This window comes from Microcaecilia unicolor, chromosome 11 (genome assembly GCF_901765095.1).
Source record: "Microcaecilia unicolor chromosome 11, aMicUni1.1, whole genome shotgun sequence".
NCBI lineage: Eukaryota > Metazoa > Chordata > Amphibia > Gymnophiona > Siphonopidae > Microcaecilia > Microcaecilia unicolor.
In genome coordinates this window covers 100873873-100896182 of record NC_044041.1, presented here as the reverse complement: position 1 = coordinate 100896182, position 22310 = coordinate 100873873, and the positions used below count along the sequence as shown (strand labels likewise).

Genomic DNA, 22310 nt, shown 5'->3' with positions numbered 1-22310 from the left:
GAGGTCTGGCTTGTGGAATCTATACTACAAACTCAGCGGATGCTTGTCATTATGTGGCAGACAACTGTGAGGCCAATATCTTGGTTGTGGAAAACCATAAACAGCTACAGAAAATCCTACAGGTAGAAACTATCAGTTTAAGTTAAGGGCCCTTTTACTAATCCTTTATTGCAAAACATGTTAGTGTTTTGTGTGTGTTCACCTGTCAGCATCCACTCACTTGTGCATTTAGGATTTTTTTTAATGAGCAGAGAATTGGCATAGAAGTGTTAACCAGCTAGTGCATTCATATTAGCATACGCTAGCTGGCTAAGGCAGAGTTAACAAAGGAGCACTTAGGGCCAGATGCACTAAACTTAATGAGCCATTAACGAGCAAGTAGTAAACCGTGGCATGCACTAAATGCTTCTCCGAATGGGGAGGAGACTGTTATGTATAGGTAATAGGGGAGATGCATGTTTGTGTTCTCACTATATTGTTTGATGATATTAGAAGGAGGGAGGGGGAGATAATTGATAAAGATAGGGACGTGCAAACACGCTGGGATTGGCTGAGAGAGACCTGGAGGGAGGGACGTCCAAAAAGGTTTGATTTGGACGTCCTCACACGTTCCAATCCTGGGGGGGGGGGGGGGGTGCAAGATGAAAACAACCTTGGAGGGGCCTGTTGAGAGAACTGTGGTTGTGGTCAGTTCAGGCAGGTAAGAAAAACAGGGACGTCCTTTTTTTTTTTTTTTTTTTTTCCTTCAGAGAAGTCCTTCCTAATTGCAGGCTAGAAAAACACGTCCAAGAAGGACGCCTATCACAAAAGCTGCAGGAAGACGTCCAGCTTTTGTTAGACTTCCCTGAGGAGCACTTGGATTTTTTTTTTTTTCTTTCAGAGAAGTCCTTCCTAATTGCCTGATGTAAGCCTGCTTTTAACATGCAAAGCAGTAAACAATGGAAATGTTACACAACAGAGCAGTAGCACTTAAATTAACTGGGGCTGTTTTCAGACAAGTTTCCTGCTGGTCAGGGACAGCAGGAGAAGGTATTCTCTGCAGCCTATCTGTGAGATGGAAAATGCTCTCTGAAGCTGCTGCTGCTATAAGTTGTTAGTTTTCTCTCCCTGAAAGAGATCCAAGCCACACCCACGAAGTTCAAACTGTCAGTGGGGAGTGTTGACAACGGATGTCTCTCTCCTGGAATGGGGAGCTCATGTAGATAGGCTTCACACCCAAGGTGTTTGGTCCAACCAGATCAACCTTCTGGAGCTCTGGGCAATCTGGAAACTTTGCTTTCAGAGATCGGCTGTCTAGTCAAATTGTACTCATTCAAACAGACAATCAGGTTGCAATGTATTACACCAACAAGTGGGGGGGGGGGGCACCGGATCACACCCTCTGTGTCAGAAGGCCATCCGGATTTGGCATTTGACTCGCCAGCATGGCATGGTCTCTCAACATGGGCATAGCTCGCAAGATCTTCCTAGCGTGGGGCACCACCTCGGTGGATCTTTTTGCCGCTCAGATCAACCACATGGTCCCTCAGTTCTGTTCCAGGATTCAGGCCCATGACAGACTAGCGTCAGATGCCTTCCTCCTACATTTTGAAACTATATAAGGGGTTCCTTTTTTTCCTTGACACTGTATATAAGATAAAAATGGATAACTCTGAAAGTACATACACAATTTGACTTATGTAACATCTCTATTTCAACTTTATTTTTTCCAAATTAAAAGTTATTCTCTCTTTACAGGTTATGGATAACCTTCCACATCTGAAAGCTATCATACAGTACAAAGATGAGTTGAAAGAAAAAAGACCAAATCTCTACACAGTATGTATGAATAATAAAGCACTGTTTCTGTCTGGTCCTAACCAAACTACTTTAGGGGTAAGTGCTACAAGTCAGTGGGTAGCATGTGTCTTCTGAGGCATTAAAAAGAGGTATGCCTATGCTTATGGGTGTTTGGGCTGGGTAGGATCATGATATTTCTAAAAGTATATGCACTGTTCTCCAGAGATGAGCAGGGGAGATACAGACTCACTTCTTGGTTATGTCTTCAGATGGATCCTATGTGCCAGAGCTCTCCTGTAGCTAAAGTAAGCCTTTAGGCTTCTTGGACATGCTGGAGTTCTGTGCTTGGTGCTGCTCCTCCTGTCTGTTTTTTACATCTCCCGCTCTTAGACAGTCATGGTGTGCTCTCACCTCAACAAATTGAATAGTGATCTCCTAGCATCCAAAACTGACAATTGAGCTACTTTTTAAAAAGGAAGAATGACCAAACCAAAGGGGAAAAAAATAAAACCATGAAAAAGGAAATCCATGCTGCCTTCTATCTATCTGTCTGTAAGGACTCCTCTTTCTTAGGCCATGTTGTGGTCGCTGTGCCTTCAGTCACAGTAGCAACAACTCCTTCCTTCAGGGCCCAGTTCCTACTGCTGGGGGAATTGATTCAGCGATCAGGCACTTCACCTGATCCTCCCAGATGCAGCTACTTGTTTTGTTGGGGAGGGAGGGGACATGGCTATCTGTCTTTGGACTGTTGCTTCACCCTCACTCCTGACTCCAGTAGCAGGGCCCATGGGACACAGTGGTACGGCTCTTCCACAAACTTGCACCCACCAAAAGCAGCAGCAGTAAAACGGGCAGCTGTGCACCACACTCTAAGCAAGCCCATCAAACAGCAGAACTGAGGAGCAGATAGCAAGAACACTGCAAAGGTAAGACCCACAAGGTCATCAGATATCTCCCTCCCTCCCTTTCCTTCTCTGGTCATACTAAATGTTTAAACAGAGTAGTTTGAAACTATGTAAGGCACACTCACCAGCAAAATCCCCAACTGAGCTCTTCCCAGTCCAAAGGAGACCACCTCCAGCTCCGTGGTTGTATATTAAAATACTTGACTACTCACTATTACTGCACACAGGCCATAGCGACTTAAAATTATAAAGTAGTAGGAAAAGAACACAAAATAAAATATAGAAAAGGAACAGACCATTTGTACCAAGGAGTAGACAAAGGGGGGAGGGGGGTTCAAAGACGTGTTGATGCCGTGCAGGTCCGGGTAAAACTTGGATCATGTTGACCCCTTGGATCCTTTGCCGTGCTGCTATTAGAGAAGGAGTGAAGCACTGCTAGTGAGGTGTTTTGGGGGCTAATAGACTGGGTGGGCCTATGCCCACTCATAGCTACGCCTCTGTCAAGGAGGCACTTCATGCCCTATAACAGGCCTGCTGCACAATGTCAATCCCTCCAATTGTATCCTCAGATGCAGAGACCCAGGAAACACAATCAGAATGTCATCTTGCAGCTGACCATCCTCAAACCTAACACTAGATTCTGACACACTGCCTATACGATGAAGGTTCAGTTATTTGTTCTGTTCTATTATTTTCCTGTTGTTTATATCCCGCCTAAATCAACCTGGAATCAAGGTGGGTTACATCCAAAAAAAAACCCAACAAAAAAGCATGTACTACTAGTCTTCCATACATTTGCCAAATATGTAATTTTTTGAATCTTTCCTAACATCATGTAATTAGGAAGTATTCGTATTTGAACTGGAATAGCATTCCAAATCCTACTAGATTGATAGTTAAACTTCCATGAATGCGTTTATAGTGAACCTGAGATACAGAAAGACTACCCAGTCTTAATAAAGATCCAAAGCGAGAGGCAGAACGAACAGTAGGAAAAGTAAATAACTGAATTAGAACTTAAGGGCAGCAACCATTAATTATTTTAAAGACATAGCATGCTACTTTAAAATTCAGTACAAGCATCAATTGGCAGCCAATGCAGATCCCTCAATAAGGGGGGGGGGGGGGGAAATCACATGGTCAGATTTTTTACAACCAAAAATCATTCTCGCAGCTGTGTTCTTGCCAAAGTTGAATTCTATTTACTACTACTATTTAACATTTCTAGAGTGCTACAAAGTGTACGCAGCGCTGTACAAACACAGAAGAAAGACAGTCCCTGCTCAAAGAGCTTACAATCTAAATAGACAGAAAGTAAAGCATTTAATATTTAAGCAGTCAAGCACAAGAGAACAGTCACAGAAGGACTGAAGATGTTGAAGGGTGGTCAGTGTGATTTGGTGTAACTCTGGTTGGAGTAGTGGGAGAAGGTGATAGAAGAATAGAAATGGGTGAGGTAAAAGTAATGAGTGGGTTGATAGGGAAGTTATATAAGACATGTCACTCTAGGCGTGGGTGGGTAGAGGGGTAGGGTGGGCGGGACTAAGTCTAAAGCAGGAGAAGGTATTCTCTTCAGCCTATCTGTGAGATGGAAAATGCTCTCTGAAGCTGCTGCTGCTATAAGTTGTTGGTTTTCTCTCCCTGAAAGAGATCCAATCTTATGGTCAATTCCCACATACAAAACATTGCAATAGTCCACTTGAGAGGACAACATTATTTCTGTTTGGCATTGCTCAAAGGTGGCAGTGTCACCTCCTGAGTAATGGGTCACGAATCTCATTTCCATGGGTTATCGGATAAACTTCAAACAATAACCAATCAATCCATGTCCTTTACTTCCCACAAAACAACCCCACAAACGCATTCCCATTCTGGCCATAGAACTCAACCTAATCCTCAAAAGTGTGGCCAAAGGGGGTGCCCTTGCTGCCATAGGGCACAGGCTTTTACTCAAACTTCTTCCTTATCCCCCAAAAGATTGAGGCCTCAGACTCATTCTTGACCTTTATCAGTTCAATACATCTCAAAAAAGACAGGATGAATTCCCTCATCACTATTCTACCACTCCTTGAGATCAATTTCAGGCTAGCTTCCCTTAACATCAAGGATGTATATACTATATTCCCATTCACTCAAGTCACTGGAAGTTTCTCCAATTCAAGTTCTTCAATCAGGACTACCAATTCAAGGTACTCCTATTTGACCTCTTGTTCACACCCAGAATATTCACCAATTGCCTTGTCGTAGTGACAGCACACCTGCAAAAGAAGGGCCATTTTGTCTACCTGTATCTGGATAATTGGCTTATCTTCAAAAATTACCTAATGCAGACTATTTAGGCTATGCTACAGACTTTGCAAGCTCTAGACTTCCTAATCAACTGCAACAAATCCAACCTTACCAACTCAGTCCCTCACATTCACTGGGGCTCATCTGGATTTGGCTACAGTGACAGCTTACCCTACCACATGACAGAAGGGAAACAATTTGTCAAATTATGCAACATGTCTGTAAATGAAGCAGATCGTCAGCTGAGACTGCTAGGCAATGTGGCAGCCACAGTATGCCTTGCTCTGCAAGTCATGCTACATATGTGGCCACTCTAATAGCATATTGAGCTTCATTAGAACCAGAAAATAATCCCCCAAGCATATCTGTTCCCAGATTCAGATAATCGCTTCACTGGTGGCGCCATTCCTCCCTCATTCCAGGTGGGATGCGCCTTCAACTAAATCTAACGAGCAATGCTTCCCCTATAGGCTGGAGTGCCCACTTTAAAATCGGGCCAAAACACACAGACAATGGGGTCAACAAAAAAAAGAACTTTCACATCGGTCATCTAGAGCTCAGAGCCATCTTCTGTGCCCTGCATACTCTTTGGTCATGGATTCAACAAAAGCTTGCACTAATCTGCAGAGATGACCAGGTCACGATTTTTAGCACAAACCGCTCCCTGTACCTATGCATATGGGACTTTGCCATGGTCATGCAGGCAGTGTACCTACCAGGCCACTGCAATTAGATCAGACTCCCTCTGCTGCACACTGGATCTTTACGAGTGGTCCCTAGACACTGCGGTAACCTTATCTGTTTAACAAATGGGGACTTCCTCAGAACGATGTCTTTTTGTGGCTGCAGTGAATGCAAAGTGATTGATTGTTGCTCTTGGTGGCACAAGCATAGCTCAAAATGCCTTCATTTCATGAAAAAAGCCTTTCCTATATGCCTTCCCACCATTCTTGCTTATTTCCAGAGGCCTCCAGAAGATATTTAGGGATGTATGTCATGTTTTCAACACTGGAACTAGGTTTGTGAACCCTTGGGCCACTGCTGAGGAGCGGCAGTAGCAGGCAAAACCACCCCATACAGGGATAAGGCAGCACTCTGACAGGGCCAGCTAGCCTTCACCTGCACTTAGCCACCATTCCTCAGGAGTTGAGCCCCTGAGTGCAGGTGGCCAGCAGGACTTAATGGACAAGGCTGGAACTGGATTCCAGCAGGATACACACAGGGACTAGAGCACACAGGGAAAGAAAACTAGACTAGGACTCTCAGACAGACAAGGGACAGATCTGAAAGCTGCAAGCAGCCACTGAAACAGGGAACAAACACAGACCAACAAGGGAAAGAACTAAAAGCTGCAAGCAGCCACTGAAGACAGACAACACAGAAACCTAAGCACCACACAAACAAGCAGCAAGACTAAGAAACAAGCAAACCCTAAACTAAACATAGACTAACTAGAAACAGGCAAGAACTTCAGGCAAGAAACTAGAACAAGGAAACAAACTCAGGCTGAAGTGCAACAAGCACCAACATACCAGGGCCTTAGACGATGCAAAGGCAGAGCGATTCCAAATGGCTAATAAGCCCAGCAGCAACTGAGGTTCAGCTGTAGTAATCACCAGGCCACTACGGGAGCTGTGCAGGGTCAAACAAGACAGACATCCGGCAGCCTGGAAGATCTGGACTGGGCTAAAGTCTGGAGCGGGTGATAGTCCATAGCAGCCACCGGTTCTGGCCACCAGAGGGCGAGGTGAGCACAGACGTAACATTGTAGCAGTGGGCCAGATAACTATGGTTTCCTCATCTTTTCTTGCAAATGGGCTTCATCTTTCCCTCCTAACCCAGCAGTAGGGCCAGCTACCCCAACCTCTCCAGTCTCTCTATAACTGCATGGAGATTGAGTGGTGCCTTGTAGAATGGACACCAGTGTCACAGGAGGTAAAATCAGTCCTCTTGGCAGTGAAAGACCTACCACTGGTCTTCTACCAGTCCAAATGGACACATTTCTCACATTGGGCCTGATCTAAAGAACAGGACCCCATTACTTGCTCTCTGCATTTCTGACTTACCTACCTCCTTGATATTTCTGATTCAGGGCTAAGACCACCTATGTCTACCTGTGGTTTCAACCTCTCATGAGCAGGGTTGACGGCAGACCAATCTCAGTCCACCCCCTTTGTGTCATATGTCATGAGAAACCTTACATTCATCCTTACTTTCAGGACCAGCTGAATCATGGGACCTCAGTATGGTAGTGGACCAATAAAACAACCTTTATTTTATTATTTATTTATTTATTTAACACATTTATACCCCACATTTTCCCACTAGTCGCAGGCTCAATGTGGCTTGCACAATACTGTAGGGCATACTACAGTTCAGTAAAATACAGATAAACAATGTAAAGTAAGGTAGTGATCGTATAGTTCTCCGAGGACAAGCAGGCTGCTTGTTCTCACGACTGGGTGACGTCCGCGGCAGCCCCCACCAACCGGAAGAAGCTTCGTGGGCGGTCCGCACGCAGGGCACGCCCACCGCGCATGCGCGGCCGTCTTCCCGCCCGTGCGCGACCGTTCCCGCCAGTCTTTTCTTTTCCGCGCTGGAGAGAGTCGTGCGTCGCCGCTCTCTCTTAGTCAGCCCCGGAAAACCGTTGCGTTGTTCGCGAATTCATTAATTTTTTTTCTTGTTGCCGCGCGCTCCAGACCTTTCTTTTTCCTTTTTAAAAAAAAAAAAAGAGAGAGAACGCGCTTAATTTTTCCCTCGTTTTCTAGCGGGGGCGTCGCGTTGCGGCCTTGTGGCCGCGCGGCCGATTTATTTTTCGAGGTGTGATTTACCGCCACCATCGACTACTTTAACTTCGCCGACGCGATTTTTCCGTCGATGTCCTCGAAGGACCCGAGTGGATTTAAGAAGTGTGGTCGGTGCAGCCGGCCTATCTCGCAGACAGACACCCACTCTTGGTGCCTCCAGTGCCTCGGGCCGGAGCACAATATCAAGTCGTGTTCTTTGTGTCTTGGTCTCCGGAAACGGAGGCAAGTTCTTCGGGACCGTCTTTTTGGAACTTGCGCCGGCCCCTCGACGTCGACCTCGACGGCATCGGTATCGACGGCCGGTTCTTCGGTACCGGTATCGATGTTCGCGAAATCGGCACCGATGGCATCGACCCCAGGAGTACAGGTCCCGTCGGCCCGCCGGTCCTCCGGTGACGGTAGGGGTGAGAGGCCGCGTGGGCAATCGGCCCCGGTCACTCCCTCTGCTCATGGCCCTCGGGACCGAACCCTGTCTGACCCGGCCCCTCGAGACCGAGGGGGATCGACCTCCTCCTCCTCCGTTCCACCTGGCGCCGATGACGGGCACCGCAAAAAACAGAAAAAGCACCGTCATCGGTCCCCATCGGTGCGCCCGGCCCTCGGTGCCGGAGAGGAGTCGACGCCGAAGCGTCCACGTCGAGAGGAGAGGTCCCCCTCGGTAGTGGAGGTACCGACGCGTCAGGGTCCCAGCACTTCGGTGCAGTCTCCTGGACCCGAGCAGCTTCCGGCACCGACGCCTCTACCGGCCCCACCGTCTTTCCCGACAGCGGGCCTGGACGAGTGCCTCCGAGCCATCCTTCCGGGGATCCTGGAAGGGCTGATGCGCCAGGCTGTGCCGGCGCCAGGGGTGCTTGCGCCCTCGGCGCCGTTGACTGTGGCGCCGGCGAGCTCTAGCCCGGTGCCGAAGCCTTCGACACCGCCGCCGCTTGCGGCGCCGGTCTCGACCGCCACGCAGGTGGAGTCCCCGTCGATGGAGGGAGCTTCTTCCCCGCCCGCGCGGGAGTCCACCGCTCGACGACACCGAGGCCTCGGTGCCTCGACGTCGAGCCGGGCCCGGTTAAGGACTCAGCTACATGAGCTTATGTCCGATACCGAGGAAGAGGCCTCGTGGGGGGAAGAGGAGGACCCCAGATATTTCTCCTCAGAGGAGTCTGTGGGCCTCCCCTCTGACCCCACGCCTTCACTGGAGAGGAAGCTCTCGCCTCCTGAGAGCCTCTCCTTTGCCTCCTTTGTTAGGGATATGTCTATATGCATTCCCTTCCCCGTGGTCTCTGTGGACGAGCCGAGGGCTGAGATGCTCGAGGTCCTCGACTATCCATCACCACCTAGAGAGTCCTCCATGGTGCCGTTGCACAATGTCCTCAAGGAGACACTGCTGCGGAACTGGATGAGACCATTATCTAATCCCACCATTCCCAAGAAAGCAGAGTCCCAGTACAGAATCCACTCGGACCCAGAGTTAATGCAGCCCCAACTGCCCCATGACTCGGCAGTCGTGGATTCTGCTCTCAAGAGGGCACGGAGTTCGAGGGATACCGCCTCGGCGCCCCCGGGGCGGGAGTCTCGCACTCTGGACTCGTTTGGGAGGAAGGCCTACCAATCTTCCATGCTCGTAACCCGCATCCAATCTTACCAGCTCTACACGAGCATACACATGCGGAACACTGTGAAGCAACTGGCGGACCTGGTTGATAAGCTCCCGCCGGAGCAGTCCAGGCCTTATCAGGAGGTGGTCAGGCAGCTGAAGGCGTGCAGAAAGTTCCTGTCCAGGGGTATCTATGACACCTGTGACGTGGCATCTCGTGCTGCGGCCCAAGGTATAGTGATACGCAGACTCTCATGGCTGCGTGCCTCTGACCTGGACAACCGCACCCAGCAGAGACTGGCCGACGTCCCTTGCCGGGGGGATAATATTTTTGGCGAGAAGGTCGAGCAGCTGGTGGACCAACTGCATCAGCGGGAAACCGCCCTCGACAAGCTCTCCCACCGGGCGCCTTCAGCATCCACCTCAGCAGGTGGACGTTTTTCCCGGGCCCGGCAGGCTGCGCCCTATGCTTTTGCCAAGCGTAGGTACACCCAGCCGGCCCGAAGGCCTCGACAGGCACAGGGACAGCCCCAGCGCGCTCGTTCTCGTCAACAGCGTGCGCCTAAGCAGCCCCCTGCGTCTCCACAGCATAAGCCGGGGACGGGCTTTTGATTGGATCCACGGGAACATAGCCGCCCTCAAAGTGTCCATGCCGGACGATCTGCCGGTCGGAGGGAGGTTAAAATTTTTTCACCAAAGGTGGCCTCTCATAACCTCCGACCAGTGGGTTCTCCAAATAGTGCGGTGCGGATGCGCCCTAAATTTGGCCTCTCTTCCACCAAATTGTCCTCCGGGAGCTGAATCCTTCAGCTCCCATCACAAGCAGGTACTTGCAGAGGAACTCTCCGCCCTTCTCAGCGCCAATGCGGTTGAGCCCGTACCACCCGGGCAGGAAGGGCAGGGATTCTATTCCTGGTACTTCCTTGTGGAAAAGAAAACAGGGGGGATGCGCCCCATCCTAGACCTGAGAGGCCTGAACAAATTCCTGGTCAAAGAAAAGTTCAGGATGCTTTCCTTGGGCACCCTTCTGCCAGTGATTCAGAAAAACGATTGGCTATGTTCCCTGGATTTAAAGGACGCATACACTCACATCCCGATACTGCCAGCTCACAGACAGTATCTCAGATTCCGCCTGGGCGCACGGCACTTTCAGTATTGTGTGCTGCCCTTTGGGCTCGCCTCTGCCCCACGGGTGTTCACAAAGTGCCTCGTGGTGGTGGCGGCGTATCTACGCAAGCTGGGAGTGCACGTGTTCCCATATCTCGACGATTGGCTGGTCAAGAACACCTCGGAGGCAGGAGCCCTCCGGTCAATGCAGTGCACTATTCAACTCCTGGAGCTGCTGGGGTTTGTGATAAACTACCCAAAGTCCCATCTCCAGCCAACCCAGTCTCTGGAATTCATAGGAGCTCTGCTGAATACCCAGACGGCTCAGGCCTTCCTTCCCGAAGCGAGGGCCAACAACCTCCTGTCCCTGGCTTCGCAGACCAGAGCGTCTCAGCAGGTCACAGCTCGGCAGATGTTGAGACTTCTGGGGCATATGGCCTCCACAGTCCATGTGACTCCCATGGCTCGTCTTCACATGAGATCTGCTCAATGGACCCTAGCTTCCCAGTGGTTCCAAGCCACCGGGAATCTAGAGGATGTCATCCGCCTCTCCACCAGTTGCCGCACTTCACTGCTCTGGTGGACCATTCGGACCAATTTGACCCTGGGACGTCCATTCCAAATTCCACAGCCCACGAAAGTGCTGACGACGGATGCATCTCGCCTGGGGTGGAGAGCTCATGTCGATGGGCTCCACACCCAGGGTCTGTGGTCCCTCCAGGAAAAGGATCTGCAGATCAACCTCCTGGAGCTCCGAGCGATCTGGAACGCACTGAAGGCTTTCAGAGATCGGCTGTCCTGCCAAATTATCCAAATTCAGACAGACAATCAGGTTGCAATGTATTACACCAACAAGCAGGGGGGCACCGGATCTCGCCCCCTGTGTCAGGAAGCCGTCGGGATGTGGCGTTGGGCCTGCCAGTTCGGCATGCTTCTCCAAGCCACATACCTGGCAGGTGTAAACAAGAGTCTGGCCGACAGACTGAGCAGAGTCATGCAACCGCACGAGTGGTCGCTCCATTCCAGAGTGGTACGCAAGGTCTTCCGAGAGTGGGGCACCCCCTCGGTGGACCTTTTCGCCTCTCAGACCAACCACAAGCTGCCTCTGTTCTGTTCCAGACTTCAGGCACACGGCAGGCTAGCGTCGGATGCTTTTCTCCTTCATTGGGGGACCGGCCTCCTGTATGCTTATCCTCCCATACCTTTGGTGGGGAAGACCTTACTGAAGCTCAAGCAAGACCGCGGCACCATGATTCTGATAGCGCCCTTTTGGCCCCGTCAGATCTGGTTCCCTCTTCTTCTGGAGTTGTCCTCAGAAGAACCGTGGAGATTGGACTGTTTTCCGACTCTCATTTCGCAGAACGACGGAGCGTTGCTGCACCCCAACCTTCAGTCCCTGGCTCTCACGGCCTGGATGTTGAGGGCGTAGACTTCACTGCGTTGGGTCTGTCTGAGGGTGTCTCCCGTGTCTTGCTTGCCTCTAGGAAGGATTCCACTAAAAAGAGTTACTTTTTCAAGTGGAGGAGGTTTGTCGTTTGGTGTGAGAGCAAGGCCCTAGAACCTCATTCTTGCCCTGCACAGAACCTGCTTGAATACCTTCTGCACTTATCAGAGTCTGGCCTCAAGACCAACTCAGTAAGGAATCACCATAGTGCGATTAGTGCTTACTATTATTGTGTGGAAGGTAAAGCCATCTCTGGAGAGCCTTTAGTTGTTCGATTCATGAGAGGCTTGCTTTTGTCAAAGCCCCCTATCAAGCCTCCTACAGTGTCATGGGATCTCAACGTCGTCCTCACCCAGCTGATGAAACCTCCTTTTGAGCCACTGAATACCTGCCATCTGAAGTACTTGACCTGGAAGGTCATTTTCTTGGTGGCAGTCACTTCAGCTCGTAGGGTCAGTGAGCTTCAAGCCCTGGTAGCTCATGCTCCATATACCAAATTTCATCACAACAGAATAGTGCTCCGCACCCACCCAAAGTTCCTGCCGAAGGTGGTGTCGGAGTTCCATCTTAACCAGTCAATTGTCTTGCCAACATTCTTCCCCAGGCCTCATACCCGCCCTGCTGAACGTCAGTTGCACACATTGGACTGTAAGAGAGCATTGGCCTTCTACTTGGAGCGGACACAGCCCCACAGACAGTCTGCCCAATTGTTTGTTTCTTTCGACCCTAACAGGCTAGGGGTCGCTGTCGGGGAAACGCACCATCTCCAATTGGCTAGCAGATTGCATTTCCTTCACTTACGCCCAGACTGGGCTGGCTCTTGAGGGTCATGTCACGGGTCATAGTGTTAGAGCCATGGCAGCGTCAGTGGCCCACTTGAAGTCAGCCACTATTGAAGAGATTTGCAAGGCTGCGACGTGGTCATCTGTCCACACATTCACATCACATTACTGCCTCCAGCAGGATACCCGACGCGACAGTTGGTTCGGGCAGTCGGTGCTGCAGAATCTGTTTGGGGTGTAAATCCAACTCCACCCTCCAGGACCCGCATTTATTCTGATCAGGCTGCACTCTCAGTTAGTTGTTCTTCGTAGGTCAATTTTCTGTTGTACCCTCGCCGTTGCGAGGTTCAATTGACCTGGGTTCTTGTTTTGAGTGAGCCTGAGAGCTAGGGATACCCCAGTCGTGAGAACAAGCAGCCTGCTTGTCCTCGGAGAAAGTGAATGATACATACCTGTAGCAGGTGTTCTCCGAGGACAGCAGGCTGATTGTTCTCACCTACCCTCCCTCCTCCCCTTTGGAGTTGCGTTTTCATCATTTTTGCTTGTCATTCAACTGGCGGGAACGGTCGCACACGGGTGGGAAGACGGCCGCGCATGCGCGGTGGGCGTGCCCTGCGTGCGGACCGCCCGCGAAGCTTCTTCCGGTTGGTGGGGGCTTTCGCGGACGTCACCCAGTCGTGAGAACAATCAGCCTGCTGTCCTCGGAGAACACCTGCTACAGGTATGTATCATTCACTGTATCGTATAAAACAACAAAGATAATAAGAAATAATAAAAGATCAAGGTCCAAAAGATTTTGCTGTGACAAAAAAGCAGCAACTTAAGTTGAGTCTGGAGGATAAGCCTTCTGGAATAAGGATGTCTTCAGTAATTTCCTGAAATTTAGATGGTTTTGAGTTGATTTTAAGAATTTGGGCAATGCATTCCATAGCTGTGTGCCAATGAAGGAGAAGCTGGATGCATAGGTAGATCTGTATTTTAGGCCATAGCAATCTGGGTAATTTAAGTTTAAATAGGATCAGGAAGAACTGGAACTGTTTCTTGGGGGCAAATCTATTAAATTTAACATGTATCCTGGAACGTCTCCGTAAACAATCCTATGAACCAAGGTGCAGACCTTAAGGGAATACGTTCCTTGATGGGAAGCCAGTGTAATTTTTCACGAAGGGGCCTGGCATATTCAAATTTTGATTTACCAGAGATAAGTCTTGCTGCTGTGTTCTGGGCGGTCTGAAGTTTCTTAATTAGTTGTTCCTTACAACCTGCACAGATTCCATTGCAGCAGTCTAGATGGCTTAAAACCATTGACTGTACCAAGTTGCAGAAAACATCTCAAGGAAAAAAAGGTTTTATACGTTTGTTTCCACATTGAGTAGAACATTTTCTTTATGGTGCAATTTACTTGGGTTTCCAGGGTCAGGTTCCGGTCAATTGTGACGCCAAGTAGTTTTAGGCTATCCGAAATAGGGGGGGAGTAGTCTGGGATATTCAAAGTTGTAGGTTTAAACTTATTGTGCTGAGAAGGTAAGATGAGGCAGTGAGTCTTCTCAGTGTTCAGTTTCAATTGAAATGAGTTGGCCCATGCGTCCATTGTATTCAAGCCTGTCCTGAAATTTCAGACAAGTCCTTTCTGAAAGGTATATAAATTGTGACATCATCGCATAAATAAGTACATAAGCACTGCCATACTGGGAAAAGACCAAGGGTCCATCAAGCCCAGCATCCTGTCTCCGACAGTGGCCAATCCAGGCCTCAAGAACCTGGCAAAAACCCAAAAACAAAACAAAAATTTAAATTAATAATGTTCAATGGACTTTTCCTTCAGGAATCTGTCCAACCCCCCTTTAAACTCAGCAAGGCCAACTGCTGTCACTACATTCTCCGGCAACGAGTTCCAGAGTCTGTCTACGCGCTGAGTAAAGAAAAACTTTCTCCTATTTGTTTTAAATCTACCACATTCTAGCTTCATCTTATGTCCCCTGGTTCTATTATTGTTAGAAAGTGTAAACAAACGCTTCACATCTGTCCGCTCCATTCCACTCATTATCTTGTAGACTTCTATCATACCACCCCTCAGCCGCCTCTTCTCCAAGCTGAAGAGCCCTAACCGTCTTAGCCTTTCCTCATAGGGAAGTCATCCCATCCCTTTTACCATTTTCGTTGCCCTTCTCTAATTCCTTTATCTTTTTTGAGGTGCGGCGACCAGAACTGAACACAATACTCAAGGTGCGGTCTCACCATGGAGCGATACAACGGCATTATAACATCCTTGTGTTTGTTTTCCATCCCGTTCCTAATAATACTCAACATTCTGTGCGCCTTCTTAGCTGCCGCAGCACACTGAGCAGAAGTTTTCAACGTCTTATCCATGATGACTCCCAGATCCCTTTCTAGGTCTGTAAGTCCTAATGCGGAACCTTGCATGACATAGTTGTAATTCGGGTTCCTCTTTCCCACTTTGCATTTGTCAACATTGAACTTCATCTGCCATTTGGACGCCCAATCTCCTAGTCTCGAGTGGTCCTCCTGTAATTTTTCACACTCCTCCTGCGACTTGATGACCCTGAATAACTTTGTGTCATCTGCAAATTTAATAACCTCACTAGTTACTCCCATCTCTAGGTCATTTATAAATATATTAAAAAGCAGCGGTCCCAGCACAGATTTAAACCTAGATTTGGTAAAGAATTAGCCAATGGAATCATCATTGTGTTGAAGAGAGTTGGGGATAGTGGCGAATCCTGAGGGACTCCACAAACTGCGTTCCATAAAGAAGATAAAGTTGAGTTCACTTTCACCCGGTATGATCTGTGTGATAAAAAGCTTTTACTCCAACTAAGTACGTTTCCGCCAATCCTAAAATAATCAAGAAGATGTAGTAGAATGTCATGGTGAACCATATCAAATGCACTGGACATGTCAAATTGGAGAAGAAGTATATACTCTTGCCACCGGCAATTAGTTGCTTAATTTGGCCATAAGGTTAACTAGTACAGTTTCAGTACTGTAATGGGAACGAAAGCCAGATTGTGAGTCATGTAGGATGGAAAACTTGTCCAGGTATTCTGTGAGTTGTTTAGTCACCATGCTTTCCATTAATTTAATTACCAATGGGATAGAAGCAACTGGACGATAATTTGTAATATCATTGGTCTTTTTCTTAGTATCCTTAGGTATAGGAGTAAGAAGGATGTTCCCATGGTCCTTAAGGATAAAAGCTTGTTGAAGCATGAAATTTAGGTGTGATGTGGGGTCTATAATGTACCAGGGAAGAGCAAATTTGAGTATATAATTGGGGCACATGTCCAACTTGCAATAAGAATTGGAAAATTTGCATATAGCTTGAGTGACTAATTCAGTGGTGAGTGGAGCAAAGTGTAGCCAGATGCGATCCGCCGGGTGGTCACCGGAGGTAGATTCAAGTATATTGAGGAAATGATCAGTATCCAAGCTCTTATGAGGAAGTGAATTACGTAATTTTAAGATTTTTTTTGTTGAAGTATGTGGCTAATGTATCTGCAGATGGGATGTCTGTGCATGTTATGGTAAGTGAGTTGGTATCAAAACGTTTGTTGACAACATGGAATAATTTCTTTAGATCTGTATAGTCCTGACCTATTTTAGGTTTATAGTAGGACTTTCTTGCCTGTCTAATTGCGTATTTATATTTTCTAAGAGAGAGTTTCCATTCATTGAGTGTATGTTCGTTCTTTCTTTTTTTCCACTTGCGTTCCATTTTTCTGGTTAGCGTCTTTAGTTTTTTTAGTTCTTCGTTAAACCAAGGAGTTGAATTAGTTCTTTTTAATGATCTAGTTTTTATAGATGCTAATGCATCTAGAATACTGCTGCATCTTGTATCCCAGTCTGAAAGGAAGTGTGTGGAGTCTGTTCTTGTTGACCAGTCGTTGTCATACATCCTGGACCAGAACTCCGTTGGATCTATGTTACCTCTTGTACTGATAGTTGTGTGTGTTGTTTAATTTGATATGATCCCTTTCTCTGCCAGAGTATTGATAAGTTTGAAATGGTCGGACCAGAGAATTTCTGACCAGTACATGTCTGTTATTCTAAAATTATGGTCTGTGGCCCTTTTATGTGAGCAAAGATCCAATGTATGACCTTTGATGTGGGTGGGTTCACAATTTGGCCATGAAGGATCCCAGGAATGGAGGAGGTCCTTACATTCTTGTGTCCAAGAAGCTTTCGGGTCTTCAAGATGAAGGTTAATGTCACCTAGAATAAGTATATTGGAATTGGATACGCACGTGTTAGAAGAAATAAAGTCCAAAAAGGTAGCATAACTTTCATTCCAATTGCCGGGCAGCCTATAAAACAGGATACAAGTTAGGTGGTCCAGTAGGGATTTGTTCTGTATTCATATAGAGGCTATTTCAAGTTGGGATAAGATAGTTTCATCAATGGTTTCAATCATAAAATGAGAGCGGTAGATAAATGCAATGCCACCACCTTTTTTGTCTTTTCTGGTCCAGTGAGTAATTTTTTAGTCCGAAGGACATAAATCTAATAATATTGGATCTTTTTGGTTGCGGATCCAGGTCTCAGTTATGATAATTAGATCAAGATTTTCTGAAGTGATCCAGTCTGAGATTGTTGTTGCTTTGTTGACCACGGACCTGGCATTCATATAACCTACTTGGATATTTTGGAAGGAGGATTCCAGGTTGGGAAAGGTGACAGTTTTGGTGAGAATCCTTTCCTTAGTTGGGATTAATTTATTAAGACCATCCTTTTGGTTCTGAAAGTGTTGACCATGTTTGAGAATTCTTCCTTTGTGTTGGTGGTTGTTTGTAGGATGTATAGTAAATTGTTTAGCTTGTCTTAGTTGATTGTGTATGTTGGTATTTATGTTGTGTCTATTCAGAAGCGTAGATGATGATTGATTAATCAAAATAAAGGGATACGTTGTTAAAAGAAATTTGACTATATTCATTTTGGGAATGAAGATTCGGATCAGCTGATTACCATACAGTAGAATCTGGGATAATCAAGGAGTTGAAAAGTATTATTTACTAGAGCACCAATGTATGAATCGTTGAACAGCTGCTTCAGGGCTAACTGAGAAACACTGAAGATAGTCGACTGAATGCTGGTCTATGGTGGTAAATAAATGAACTGTATTGTTCCTACTAGTTTACTCTGTAACTTAACAAGTCATTCAGTAAGGACTTGATGTTTTCAAATTGCGCTGTTAGCTCATGTCAATATACCAGTGACAATATGGTCTCGAATTATAAGGGCTGCGCCTCCATTTTATAGAAGCCGCCATGTGGCCAGAGTGCTGGGCTTGAGAGGACGTCTGTTGCCGTGGATTGCAATCACAGATCAAACACCTAACATGCTGTTACTCAGCGGTAAAGTCACGCTACAAGTGCTCTGATGTTGGGGGAGGTTGTCGGAAGAGCCAGCGGATAAAGCGTTCGTTTTCAGAAAATAGTCCACTACCATGCTGCTACAAGCCTGATGTTTCCCTTTTAAACCAAGATCATTCTCATGGTGTGTAATGAACGTTGAATATTCCGAAGATAGCAGCCGGTCAATAACATAAAGCAAGGGCAGAAACCAATTTGAACCCAGTGACTATGATCACCTCACTTTAGAGGCAGCTAGCCGTTCTGGGACTGGCGTTGTGGAGAATCGATTTTAAACAAGTATGGTAGGTGTAAGCATATATGGTCGGTTTATTAGTCGAACAAGGTGTGAAAATTGCTGTTCATCTTACCCAGTCGTGAGAACTTGGCCGGGTGTCTTAAATAATCAGGACCGTTATCTTCCCAGACTCAGTCAAGGCTGCTGCAGTTAGGGTGAAGACGTTTTTGCATGCAGTTATGGTTGATGACAGTAAAAACTACTTTTATAATCTGACGATCTAATCGGTCAATCAAGGTGTTACAAACTTAGCTGGGTGTCATATACGATCAGGGCCGTTACCCTTCCCGGACTCGTTAAGGCCGCTAAAGATAGGGTGAAGACGTTATTACACTTGATATACTGCATATCACCTGGTGGCATCACAGCAGTTTACAATAAAAGGCTGAGGAGCTGAGAGGGTATAAAAGGGGAGAAATCAGGGGAGAAAAACAGTCGTTAGGAAGAAAAAGCTTGGTCGAAGAGCCAGGATATAAGTGCCTTAAAAGCAGGATTTATGAGGTTTCAGTTTTGATGTGAATTGATAAAGAATTCCAAAGTTTGGGGCCAATATATGAAAAGCAGAGGAGTGGGTACTGTTAAGATGTATAACTGAAGGCCGGGGGAACGTAAAGGAGAGACTGTTGGGAGGAGTGCAGAGAGAACAAGTAGGTGTATATGGAATCAATAACCTAGAGATATTATCGGGGCAGATAGGATGGAGCCTTTGTAGGTAATGCAATAGGAAATTGGCAACCAATGTTCTTGCATCAAAAGTGGGGTGATATGAACAAATTTACTGGAATTATGTAATGTTAATCACGATTGTACCAGCTGTAAGCGCTTCAGAGGATAGTGGCAGACTAGCAAATAAAGTGTTACAATAATCTAAATGAGTAATGACTAGGGAAAGAAGGAGGAAGAGAGATATGGCTTGATTGAACAGATTCTATGTAAGGCAAAGAAAGTCGACTGATGAATTTTGGAAATGTGCTTGTTGAAGGAAAGTTTGGGGTCAAAAATAACCCCCAGTATGCGCAGTTTCTCAGCAAAATGTATGGCATGGCCTTGAGTTGGAAATGATGGAGTGGGACAATATGGATTGGGTAAGTGAATTGCTTTGGTTCTGGAAACAATCAGAGCAAGTCTGTGAGAACCTAGCTATTTGGCAGCATGGTCAAGGCAAGAATTTAAGATACAAGAGTCGGAAGAGTCAGAAGTGTATGAGTACAGAATTTGGATATCATCCGCATAACAATATAGACTGCAACCTTTGGACTTTGTGAGAATAGTAAAGGAGACATAAAGACATTTAAAGAGAAGAGGAACAAGTATAGACACCTGTGGAACTCCAAGAGTGTAGGGATACATTTGTCAGAGGAGAGGGAACCTGAGATCAGTTGGTAGGAGTGCTTGTGAAGTTATGAAGAAAACCAAGAGAACAGTTCCAGAAATACCTATTGATGATAAGAAAAGATTTCTGTTCCAAGGATGTATATATTTCATTAGAGTGAGCAAGAAGGGTTTCTGTGCTGTGAGAGGTTCGAAATCCAGCTTGCCTATGATGTAGAGCAAAAATGCACTCGGAGAATGAAGAAAGTAGTTTCAGGATGATTTTTTTCCCATACTTTTGGAGAATAGTGGCAAATTAGAAATGGGTAGGTAGTTCAGAGGATAGGAGAGATCTAAATCTGGCTCCTTGAGAATAGGAGTAATGATAGCTTGCTTCCAGGTGCAAGGGGACTACCCCTGATGCTAAGCTATGTGTGATGAATGAATGTAGGAAAGGAGCCAGGGTAGGGAAGAATTTTTTCTGACCAGAGTTGCTGGCCAGGGATCAATGATGGTGGTTGGATGGATGGATGGATGACCATATATGTCTATTAGGTCCTGTACTGTGGGAAGAGTCATAGAGGTATCAGGAGTAATTGGAACAACTGGGGGTGGCATAGCATTCTTGAGATTAGTGATCTTAGCTTCCTTCACCTCACTTTTTAACCACTCCAGCTGTCGTTTGGTCTTCCGTCCTCCTTTTTTAATATGCGGAATATATTTGGCCTGGGCTTCCAGGATAGTGTTTTGAACAGCATCCACGCCTGATGTAAATATTTGACCCTTGCAGCCGCTCCTCTAAGTTTGTTTGTTTTTTTTTCCCCCCACCGTTTTTCTCATTTTATCATAGTCTCCTTTTTTAAAGTTAAACGCTAATGTATTTGATTTGCTATGTATACTTCAAAGCTAATATAAAATCTGATCACATTATGATCACTGTTATCAAGTGGCCCCAGCACCATTACCTCCCGCAACAGATCATGCACTCCACTAAGGACTAGGTCTAGAATTTTTCCTTCTCTCGTCTGCTCCTGTACCAGCTGCTCCATAAAGCTGTCTTTGATTTCATCAAGGAATTTTACCTCCCTAGCGTGCCCCGATGTTACATTTACCCAGTCAATATCAGGGTAATTGAAATCACCCATTATTATTGTGTTGCCTAGTTTGTTTGCGTCCCTAATTTCTTTAAAATTTTTTGCATCCGTCTGTTCATCCTGGCCAGGCGGACGGTAGTACACTCCTATCACTATCCTTTTCCCCTTTAAACATGGAATTTCAATTCACAGTGATTCCAAGAAGTGTTTTATTTCCTGCAGAATTTTCAATCTATTTGATTCAAGGCTCTCCTTAATATACAATGCTACCCCTCCACCAATTCGATCCACCCTAACTACGATATAATTTGTACCCCGGTATGACAGTGTCCCACTGGTTATCCTCCTTCCACCAGGTCTCAGAGATGCCTATTATATCTAATTTTTCATTTAGTGCAATATATTCTAGCTCTCCCATCTTATTTCTTAGGCTCCTGGCATTCGCATACAGACATTTCAAACTGTTTGTTGCTCCTGTTTACATCGTGCTTAGTACTTGACAGTATTAATTTGCAATCTTGTCTGATTTTTATTTTTATTTAAGGACACCTGATCTACTATGGTCTGTATTGCAACCTCATTATCAGGATACCCTATCTTCCCTGTTTTGGTGATATCTTTGAAAGATACCTTATCCCGAACCATGCGCTTTTGAGCAACTGTCTGCCTCCCCCCCCCCCCCCCCCACCCCGTTTCTAGTTTAAAAGCTGCTTTATCTCCTTTTTAAATGCCGATGCCAGCAGCCTGTTCCCACCCTGGTTAAGGTGGAGCCCATCCTTTCGGAATAGGCTCCCCCTTCCCCAGAATGTTGCCCAGTTCCTAACAAATCTAAAACCCTCCTCCCTGCACCATCGTCTTATCCACGCATTGAGACTCCGGAGCTCTGCCTGTCTTTTGGGCCCTGCGCGTGGAACGGATAGCATTTCAAAAAATGCTACCCTAGAGGATCTGGATTTGAGCTTTCTACCTAAGAGCCTAAATTTGGCTTCCAGAACCTCCCACATTTTCCTTTGTCATTGTTACCTACAGTGGGGTAACCCTCTATTCCTAGATTTTTTTGCCTCTCCCTACAAACAGGTTTTTTTTACATTTTTCTACTTGAATCCCTTGCCTCTTATTCTATTTCCTGCTTTGTTTATAGCTAAAAATGGAGAAAATATTTATTCACTGGGCTTCTAATTAGAGTTGAGGATAGATAAAGCAGTAAACCTACAACAGGGAGGCTTTCTGGGTTTCTCCTCCCTGTTTATAGCTTCAGAGCTTTGTGTTCAACTTAAATCAACTTTATGGTAACCCTGCCTGGTTTAACTCCGATGTAAAGTGGTGGTGGATATGTGGAATGACCTCCCGATGGAGGTCATGGAGATGAGGACTGTTTGTCAGAATTTAAGAAAGTCTGGGACAGACACATGGGATCCCTTAGGAAAAGGAGGTGTTAGTGGTTACTGAGAAAGGGCAGACTGGATGGCCCTTATCTGTCGTCATGTTTCTAATTGGGAATCAACTCGCACAAAGACCTTTACTGGACTTCCAAAGAGCT

The 22310-nt window shown here is 46.5% G+C and overlaps 1 protein-coding gene across 4 annotated transcripts in view; it reads left to right on the top strand.

Moving 5' to 3' along the window:
* The window catches only part of ACSBG2 (acyl-CoA synthetase bubblegum family member 2), a 246519-nt gene that overhangs the window by 101557 nt on the left and 122652 nt on the right, over positions 1–22310 (top strand). For all 4 annotated transcript variants that reach the window (XM_030218100.1, XM_030218098.1, XM_030218101.1 and 1 more), the window contains 2 exons: positions 2–122; positions 1738–1818. In XM_030218100.1, coding sequence (XP_030073960.1) covers positions 2–122; positions 1738–1818 — 202 coding nt within the window. The remainder of the gene's footprint in view (position 1; positions 123–1737; positions 1819–22310) is intronic.